General features: G+C 64.0%; 2 protein-coding genes across 7 annotated transcripts in view; one reads left to right on the plus strand and one right to left on the minus strand.

The window, feature by feature from the left end:
- Window positions 1-1,497, plus strand: part of COL18A1 (collagen type XVIII alpha 1 chain) — a 41,342-nt gene extending 39,845 nt beyond the window's left edge. For all 6 annotated transcript variants that reach the window (XM_042784021.1, XM_042784024.1, XM_042784023.1 and 3 more), the window contains one exon: window positions 56-1,497. In XM_042784021.1, coding sequence (XP_042639955.1) covers window positions 56-269 — 214 coding nt within the window. In that variant the 3' untranslated portion in view covers window positions 270-1,497. The remainder of the gene's footprint in view (window positions 1-55) is intronic.
- On the minus strand, window positions 1,261-7,878 carry SLC19A1 (solute carrier family 19 member 1). The gene is made up of 6 exons (XM_042784025.1): window positions 7,732-7,878; window positions 5,017-5,327; window positions 3,552-4,299; window positions 2,306-2,498; window positions 2,075-2,216; window positions 1,261-1,963 (listed from the first exon to the last, which is right to left on the minus strand). Exons 2-6 carry the CDS (start codon window positions 5,191-5,193, stop codon window positions 1,775-1,777), a joined length of 1,449 nt encoding a protein of 482 aa, XP_042639959.1. The 5' UTR covers window positions 5,194-5,327; window positions 7,732-7,878; the 3' UTR covers window positions 1,261-1,774.
- Window positions 7,879-9,277: the final 1,399 nt, after the last annotated feature.

Genomic DNA, 9,277 nt, shown 5'->3' on the forward strand with positions numbered 1-9,277 from the left:
GGGTCTGGACCGTGGCGGGTCCTCTCCCCCCCACACCCCCCTTTCTCCTTTCCAGGCCACAGAAGAGTGTCTGGCACGGCTCAGATGCCAAGGGCCGGCGCTTGCCTGAGAGCTACTGTGAGACGTGGCGGACGGAGGAGCACGCCGCCACCGGCCAGGCTTCCTCGCTGGGCTCGGGCAAGCTGCTGGAGCAGGTGGCTAGCAGCTGCCAGCACGCCTTCGTCGTCCTCTGCATCGAGAACAGCTTCATGACTGCCGCCAAAAAGTGACACCCTCCCAGCCCTGGGCACCCCACATCTCCCCGGGGAGGGACAGGCCAGCCTGCACCCCGGCACCCCCGTGGTCCTCAGCACCCCCCCCCTTCCTACGCACCTGCCCTCGCCCCGCAGGGTTTTCTTCTCCTGCAGACCTGAAGCCAAAGAGTATCACCATCGCCCCTGCCCTGGGTCGGCAGGGGCTCACATCCCACTCGGGGCAGGGCAGCCTGAGCTGGCTGCCTTCCTCCTCCTCCTCCTCTCGCTCCCAATTCTCTTCTAACTCCTAATATTTAACCACTTCAGCTTGCGTCCCCCCACCAGCTCGGAGGATCTTTACAGGGCAGGAGGATGCTCGGCAGGGAGATTTTGGCACTGACGTGTGGGTGGTATGCCCTCCTGGAAAGCCTGCGGGGGGGGCAGAGGGGCGAGTGGGGGGGGTGGGGTGTGTCTCTGTCCTCGCCAGGAGCTTGGGGTTGGACCCAAATCCCTGCTGCTGGGGTCATGGGGTCTTCCCCAGCCAAAACCTCAGCATCCCACCCAAACAAGGGACCGTCCCGTGGTGGTGCCAGGGCTCCCCACCCCCAAGATGGTCTCCGTCCTCCCCAGGTAAGGACCATCCCACCCAGTCCCCCATCATCATCCTCACCTCCGCCGCCCAGCCAGCAGCTCGCGAGCCCTGGGGGGGGGGGGGGGGGAGGGTTTGGACCCCCCATCCCCCCTGCACATCCTCAGGACCCCCCAGCCGTGCACCCACACCCAGGCCAGCGTGGGGACTGGGGTGATGGGGTGGCCCTGACACGGGGCCAGGCGTGCCCTTGGCGTGTGTTTGTGTGCGTGTTGAGTACGTGTGGTACCGAGGGCAAGCACTGCCACCCCCCCCACCCCCCCCCCCCATGCCACCTTTGCTGCGCTCTTAAGGGCCAAGGCGCAGCAAAGCTGGTTTGAATAGGTGTGGACAAATCCAAGGTGCTAAAAAAACAAAAAAGAAAGAAAAAAAAAAAGATAAATCTGTAACTAGCTTTTTATTATTGTATGGAAATTATTACCATAAAAGCTGTGCGAGTCACACAGTCTCTATTTCTTACAGTCTACTGTATTTTGTGTAATTAATGCAATTTAAAGCCTGTGGATCTTTTTTTTTGTTGTTGTTGTTTTTTTTTTTGTTGTTGTTGTTGTTGTCGGTTGTGTCCCATAAACCATTTTCTAAAGGCACTGAATAAAGAAACGTTGTCCTCTTGTAGCCTGGCTCCGCGCCGTGATGGGGAGCTGGCGGCCAGGAGACACCCCGGACCCCATCCGTATCCCTGCGTGGTACCCGGCGGTGGCAGCCGTGGGCATCCCGCCCTTTTTCTGGCTGCATTTGTGGCCGGGGATGGGGCAGGGGCCGGGGGGGACACACATAACCCTACCCGCCGTGGGGCATAAAACACGGTTATGCCCCCGGTGATGTGATGGAGTGATGGTTGCCGCTCACGTCTGGAGCCGAGCCGCGGGCACGGCGGGCACGGTGCCGGCGCTCAGGCCTGCTCAGCACCTGCCTCCGGGCTCTTGTCCTGCGCGGGCCCCTCGGCGGGGAGCTGGCACGGCTCCTTGGCCAAGGGCAGCTCCACCGGCTGCTGGCGGCGGCTGTGCCGGATGCCCACGCCGACGGCCCCCAGCAAGTAGATCACAGCCAGCAGCGTGAAGTAGCCGAAATACACGTAAAACTGCAAGAGAGGCGGGGGAGAGGACAACACTGGCCGCCTCCGCTTCATCCCACACCGTTAGGGGATGACCTCCACCCGAGGTGCGCCCCCCCCTCCCCGCCCCGTTCCTACCTGGGGATGCACAGACAAGCCCAAGCCCCTCTTGTCGGCCACGATGATGGTGATGATGGTCTTCAGCACGGTGGCGAAGAAGGTGTTGACCCCGAAGACCAGCGCGCAGAGCTCTTTGGAGAGGGAGGTAGCGATCTGGAAACTGGGAAAGAGAGGGGCACCGGTGGAACCCCTGCTACCAACCAGCCCTGCTGCTGGGGAGGGAGCGGGTGCCCAGGGGTAACCACGCACATGGCAATGGGCACCAGGAACTGGTAGGAGCCACGGAAGAGGACGTAGGCAGTGTAGCACAGCCAGATGTTGCTGGTGGTATTCATGAGCAGGAGCAGCCCTGCCTGGAAAGCCGTCACCGCCCCGATCACCAGCTCCGACCACAGCGTCCAGCGGATCTTCACGTAGCCGGCGGCGAAGGAGGCACCAGCCCCTGGGGAGGAGGGGAGGAAGGATGCTGTCAACACCTCACCAGCGTGGGACCACCCTGCGTCCCCCAACCTAGCGATGCTCATCTCATCACCACTGCCAGACCACCTCCTGCAGCCCCAGCAATGCCGTAAGGGCCGCTGTTCCCGGGGAATGCAGCAGGATGGGGGTGTCCCCCCTGCGTCCCCAGCCATTCCCGGGGGATGCAGAGGGATGGGGGTGTCCCCCCGCATCCCCAGTGTCCCTAGCCATTCCCAGGGATGCAGCAGGATGGGGGTGTCCCCAGCCGTTCCCGGGGGATGCAGCAGGATGGGGGTGTCCCCAGCCATCCCCAATATCCCCAGCCATTCCCAGGGATGCAGCAAGATGGGGGTGTCCCCCTGCATCCCCAATGTCCCCAGCCATTCCCACGGATGCAGCAGGACAAGGGTATCCTCAGCCATTCCCGGGGGGTGCAGAGGGATGGGGGTGTCCCCCTGCATCCCCAGTGTCCCCAGCCATTCCCAGGGATGCAGCAGGATGGGGGTGTCCCCCTGCATACCCAATATCCCCAGCCATTCCCAGGGATGCAGCAGGATGGGGGTGTCCCCAGCCATTCCCGGGGATGCAGCAAGATGGGGGTGTCCCCAGCCATCCCCAATATCCCCAGCCATTCCCAGGGATGCAGCAAGATGGGGGTGTCCCCAGCCATCCCCAATATCCCCAGCCATTCCCGGGGGATGCAGCAGGATGGGGGTATCCCCCTGCATCCCCAATATCCCCAGCCGTTCCCAGGGATGCAGCAGGATGGGGGTGTCCCCCTGCATCCCCAATATCCCCAGCCATTCCCAGGGATGCAGCAGGATGGGGGTGTCCCCCTGCATCCCCAATATCCCCAGCCGTTCCCAGAGATGCAGCAAGATGGGGGTGTCCCCAGCCATCCCCAATATCCCCAGCCATTCCCGGGGGATGCAGAGGGATGGGGGTGTCCCCCTGCCTCCCCAGTGTCCCCAGCCATTCCCGGGGGGTGCAGAGGGATGGGGGTGTCCCCCTGCACCCCCACCCCAGGCAAGCATACCCAGCAGCGTGGAGGCAGCGTCCACCCCTCCGTTGTACACCCGGCGGTTGTCCGTGGCGGGGTAGATCTCGTTCCAGAGGATCTGCACGTAGTACAGCATCAGGTAGTAACCGGCCGAGTTGAAGACCCACCACAGGGACCAGAGCCGGAGCTGGGGCTGCCTGGCCAACGCTCCCACCTCCCCCAGCATACGGCACAGCGCCGCCTCCCGCCAGCCCCCCGTCCCCCCACCGCCGTCCCCCCCGGTCATCTTGTCCAGCTCGGCGGGCGCAGCCCCGTCGCCAGCCCCCTCGGCCCTGTTGAAGAAGAGACTGCGCCGGGGCCGCTCGAGGAAGAGGGTGAGGACGAGGCCGAAGCTGACGAAGCCCAACGAGATGTAGTTGAGGGTGAGGAAGGAGACATCACCCGAGGTGATGCAGAGCTGGCCCAGCACCGAGCTGGTGAAGACACCCAGGAGGACGGCGGAGCGGGAGTAGCTGGCCATACGCTGGTAGCGGGACGGGGCGACGAGGGAGAAGATGTAGGAGGAGTAGGCGATGCGGGCGGCCATGGTGACACCGTAGAAGAACTCCATCAGCTGCATGGCCAGGACCGAGGTGCCCAACACCAGCAGCAGCCAGATGGAGATGTGGCTCAGGCTCTGCAGCACCAGCACCGGCTTGTAGCGCAGGTAGTCCGTCAGCAGGAAGATGGGCACCAGCACGGCCATGTAGGAGTAGGTCAGCACTGGCGTGATCACATTGGTCACCTGCCGTGCGTGCAAGGAGGGGCTGAGCACAGGCCACGTCCCTGCGGGATGTCCCCAGCCCCGAGGAAGGCGGTTTGGGTGGGCACCAGCTGCTGACCCCCATCGCGGGACACCCTCGGGGAGGAATGTGGCCCGCGGCGCGCTCGGCCGGGGGCCTGGCTGAGCCTCAGCCCCTTCCCGTGCCGGGAACACGGCGTTCCCACGGACACAGCAGCCTGCTGGGAACAGGGCCAGCGGCCCTTGGTCGTGGGACGACGACGGGTGGCCCCTCCTTGTCTAACCCCATCGCTGCCAGCAGCCTGGCGGTGCCCAGCCCTCTGCCCCACAGCACCAGTACGGGTAGGATGGGACGAGGCTTCTCCCAGCTCAGCACCCCCCCTGCCATCCCGCCGGCTGCCCAGGCAGGCAGGGGTCAAGATTCATCCCCCAAAATCAGTTGCCAGCCTGGGCACGAGATCTTATGCCTGGGAAAGTTGAGCCTAGGACTTGGGGACAGGGTGACCTCGCAGCCCAGTGCCAGTTGGAGCCACACCACACCACCTTCTCCCCCCCGAAAACGCACCGCCGCCCATCTCTACACGGCGCCTTGCCCGGGACGTGGCATGCCTGCAGCCTTCCACACCCCAGGACCACAGGAGGATGCTCTGACCAGCCCCAGGGTGGTGACGGTGTCCAGAAAACGGGACACCAGTGGGGACAGGCTGCCCTACGGCTCACCTCTGCCCGTGTGAAGTTCTTGTCGGCCCCCAGGAGATACGGGGTGATGAAGCTCTCCCCGGGCCGGATCTGTGTCATGAAGCCGTAGAAGCAGAGGTAGAAGACTTGTAGTTTCCAGCGTTGGTCCGGTACCGTCTCCGACGTTGGCTTTTTGGCGTCGTCATCCTTCTTAGGCATGGCTCCGCCGGCTCTGCAGCGGGACGGCGGCGTTATCCCGGGGACTGTCAGCTAGACAGGCTTTGCCGGGCCAGGCAGCCCCTCTCTGGCCGCAGGCACTCTCCGACGCATTGAAAGCCACGTCGCTGCAGTTTCTGGGGAGAAAGCAGCGTTTGGCACAGGCTCAAATTCCTCCATAATCGCAAGGCAAATAAATACCACTACCTTCTCCCCAGGAGATGTTCTTGCAAGGAGAAAAGCAGCCGCGCGTCTCGCTGTGCAAAAGCTGGAGGGAGGGGGGAGGCCCATTTTGGGCAGCGTTTGTAAATCCTGTGTAAATGAGCCTGGATGCACAAAGCACCCAGCCCTGCAGCAGAGCGTCCTCTGCTCCCACCACCTCCTTTTTCTCCCTTTTAAGAGTCAGTGGGGTTTTAACCCCTCCCTGAAGCGACGCTTCCCTCTGAGCCAAGTCCTCCGCTGCAAACCCGGAGGCAGAGGGATGCAGACGCCCTGTGCCAGGGATGCTCCGGAGGGAGATGGCAGCGGCCACGGGGACAGTGCTGGTTGTGAAAGCCAGTTAATGTGCACACCAGGCACGAGGCCACCCTGTGTTACACATTAGCTGGGCGGTCAGCAGGACTTTAGCTGAGCCACAGGCAAGCAGCTGCCCCTCGGCTCTCCCCCCGGCGGGACACGATGCTCGGGCGGCATCGCCCAGCCTAGGGAGAGCACAAAATGCCACGAGGTTCATGTTCTGGAGGGGATTAAATACTCAAATCCTGAGGTTTGGACACAGGGAAGCTGGCAGCACCGGGCAGGCCCGATTAGCAGTCACGGGATGAAGGTGGGAAAGGAGAAGGCCTGGCCCGGGCATCCTCCCAGTGCTCCCCACTCCCACGACAAGTCACCGACGGCGCTTTTCGAGCCATAAAAATGCACGTGTGCCAATCCACGCCACAGGAGCAAGGTCTAGAAACCTGATTACCCTGCTAGTTGCAGAACGACTAATCACGGCCGTTAAAAAGGGAGTCCATGGTCCCAGCCCGTGTCGCCCCACCGCTGCCACCCCGTGCAGCGAGGCTGGGTGGCTCACCTCTAAAGAGCCCGGCCCCCCCCCCCCCTGATAACACATACGGTTAATGGGGAAATCCCATGGGATTTCAGTGTTTAAAACGCACACATCCTGGAGCTTGCAGCTGGACAAACAGCCCCTGCCTCTTAAGTAAGTCCCTGGGGAGCAAGGCAGGGATTTGGGGCTCGCCCACTGCCAGCCAGCTATTACCCAGAGCTGGTTCCAGCTTGGGCGCCGGGTGGGGCTCCACAGCCCCCTCGCTGTGCCGGGAAGGGCAAGGAGCAGGGGCTAAACCCCCACCAAAGAGCCACCCCAGCACCGTGCTGTGCCATGCCCACCCGGGGCCTCTTCCAGCTGTGACTGACTGGACTATGCCCCATCGCCCGCTCGTCCCCGAGCCGGGCTGCGGGTGCGAGCGATCGTCACCTCCAGCAGCACACACCCCCCCCACCCACCCAGCTGTTTTCCACCCTCTGCTCCAAACCTGTCTGGGCAGCAGACGCCCACCCATTTCCCTTCATGTCTACCCAGGATGGATACACGTGCTCGTCCCCCCGGCCCGAAGGAAACCACCCGCACTAAACGCGGGAGGCAGCTCCGCGCAGCTGCCCCCGTGCCACCCAGGAGCACCAGGCTCCTCCCTCCTGGCACGCGTGTCCCCACACACGCAGGGACCCCAACCCCGATGCCATCCGGGCCAGACCCGGCACCACCTCCCCAGAGCACCCACGGAGCTGCTGGGGCTCGAGGTGAGGGGGAGCCAGTCCGGAGGGATGCTCCCGGCTCGGCGCGGTTGTCCCCGCGCCCTGGTACAAACCCGGCGGTTATCACCGTGTGAACCTGGTTATCCCCGGCGTATCGTGCCGTGACCTTGACAAGGGATGGCTGTCACGCTACACCGTCAACCCCGGGGCCACGGGTGATGAGGGGTGGCCGAGCTCAGGCACAGCTTTCCGGGGGGGGAGCCACGGCCATCCCGAGGGGACAGCTCTGGGGAAGCGGGGAGGGGGACTGGGGCAGGGGGGGGATGCTCTCCCCACAGCCACACGTCGGTGACACAGAAGTGACGCCGCCGAAGCGCGGTGCGTTTTGTGGGGAGCCAGCGAGCGGGCAGGGGGTGGGGGTGCGCGAGTCCCTGGGGCACCTGCCCCAAAACAGGGGGCGGGAAGCTCCCCAAAACAGACCCTTGCCCACCGTGTGGGCTCCTATCTGCCTCCCTCCCCCCAGCACCCAGCACCCAAGGGATGGGTGGCTCCTTCAGGTGCTGCGGGGTGGTTTGGGGTGCAGGTGGTAGAGGAGGGTGCTGGGGAGGGGGGGTGGCACCAGCTCGCCCTAAGACATGGGCCCCTGCGCACCCTGGGGACACCCCACACCCCCAGCATCCCGGGGGGGGTACCCCGGCAAGCCAGGGACACCCCACATGCCGGTACCCCATGGGGGCGGAGGGGGACCCCCAGCACCCGGTACCCCCACAGCCCGGACCGTACCTGGGGGGCGGCGCGCATGGGGGCGGCGGGCTGTACCCACCCGGGTTCGGGGGTGGGGTGGGGTGTCCCGGGGCTCCCCGCAGCCCCGCGGCCGCCGGAGCCGGAGCCGCAGCAAACCCAGGAGGAGGAGGAGGAGGAGGAGGAGGAGGATGGAGGGGGCCCTCGGGAAATGTAGTCGTGCCCCATGTGCGGGGCGGCGGGGGGACTACAAGCCCCACAGTGCAGCGGGCAGGAGGAAAGGGAGGGGGAAACAGAGGAAGAGGAAGAAAAGGAGGAGGAGCTCGGCCACCTCCGGGGGCTGGCGCTTGCCGGTAACCCGTGGTTGCGTGTCCGAGACGGGAGGGGGAAATCCCTCGCCCCGCGCAGCCTCCACGGCGAGGGTTGGGGGGGGGGGATGTCTGTGTCCCGCCCATCTACCGTGGCCTCTGGGCTGCGGGGCAGCCCACCGCTCTGGTTCAGCAGCACCCCCGAGGGGGGACGCTGCCCACCGCCTTGGCTTCCTCCCCCCTCCAGTGATTGAACGCCTCCCCTTCCCGCTCCCCACTGCCCATGGCTGCTTGGATTTATTTCTGCGCCCTCCGTTTTTTTTTTTTTTTTTTTTTTTTACGGCGGGGTAGTGGGGGGATTTGTTACAGCCGCGTCCCCGGGGGTCCTGGACGTGCCGCTGCCTGCCAGGCTCAGCAAAATCGTCAAAGCCCCTCTCCCCGCGGCACAGCCTGGCAGCAGCCCCCCCAGGATGCATTTATGGGGTGAGACCCAAACGTCAGGACAAGGGGGACTCCAGAGGCAAGAGCATCCTTTGAGGCAAACTAAGCAGAGGTGGAGACCCTCGAGGACCGAGCCCCGGAGCTGGTGCCCCCATCTCCTGGGAGATGACACATCTGAGAGGATCTTCTCTCCCCGCCTTTCCTCCCCCTCTCCGAGCACTTACCCTGGCAGAAGCAAATGCAACCTGACAGGGCTCGGCTACTCCGCTGAAATATTTATACGTTCCCGCCTAGAAGCAGGGCAGTGGGATCCCAGATGTCTGAGGGTTGTCACACCCCACTGCCCAGGGCTGGGAGGGATCCAGGCAGCCGCACCCCAGCCTGGGGTCTTCTCACCCGGAGGCTTCCCATCCCACTGAGCCCCCCAAAACCCGTGCAAAGATGCTCAGTGCCAAACCACTGTGGTGGGGGCCTGGACCAGCTTTTATTTCACTTGGGGGTTTTGCCTCCTTTTCTCAGCCGAACAGATAGAGCCAGGGTGTGTTATTTAGGGGGGGGGGGGGGGGGGGGGGCATCACAAGTCCTTTCTTAAATAATGACATGTTTAACTTCCTGAAGAAGATTCCTCCCCGGGCAGAAAACCAGGGCACTGGGATGGCTTTGACACTGCGGGAAGAGCCAGGTTGTATCATCCCCTCCCAGCTGGGTTGCTGGTGCTGGGGAGGACGGCAAGACCACAGCAGGTGTGTCCACAGGCTCCCCGTGGCCACCACGTACCTCCCGCGGGCAGGGACACTGTCCTTGGTGGGATCCATCTCTCTCTCCCTTGGTGGTGACAG

The sequence above is a fragment of the Tyto alba genome, unplaced genomic scaffold, assembly GCF_018691265.1.
Source record: "Tyto alba isolate M040663 unplaced genomic scaffold, T.alba_DEE_v4.0 Super-Scaffold_7, whole genome shotgun sequence".
Classification (NCBI taxonomy): Eukaryota; Metazoa; Chordata; class Aves; order Strigiformes; family Tytonidae; genus Tyto; species Tyto alba.

Excerpts from the sequence above, each read along its gene's own strand:
- SLC19A1 (XM_042784025.1), bottom strand. The coding sequence starts at position 5,193 with ATGCCTAAGAAGGATGACGACGCCAAAAAGCCAACGTCGGAGACGGTA. Across the intron at positions 2,217-2,305 it reads TTCCTGGTGCCCATTGCCAT|TTTCCAGATCGCTACCTCCC; the intron begins GTGCGTGGTTAC and ends TCTCTTTCCCAG. Across the intron at positions 1,964-2,074 it reads GCTTGTCTGTGCATCCCCAG|TTTTACGTGTATTTCGGCTA; the intron begins GTAGGAACGGGG and ends CCTCTCTTGCAG.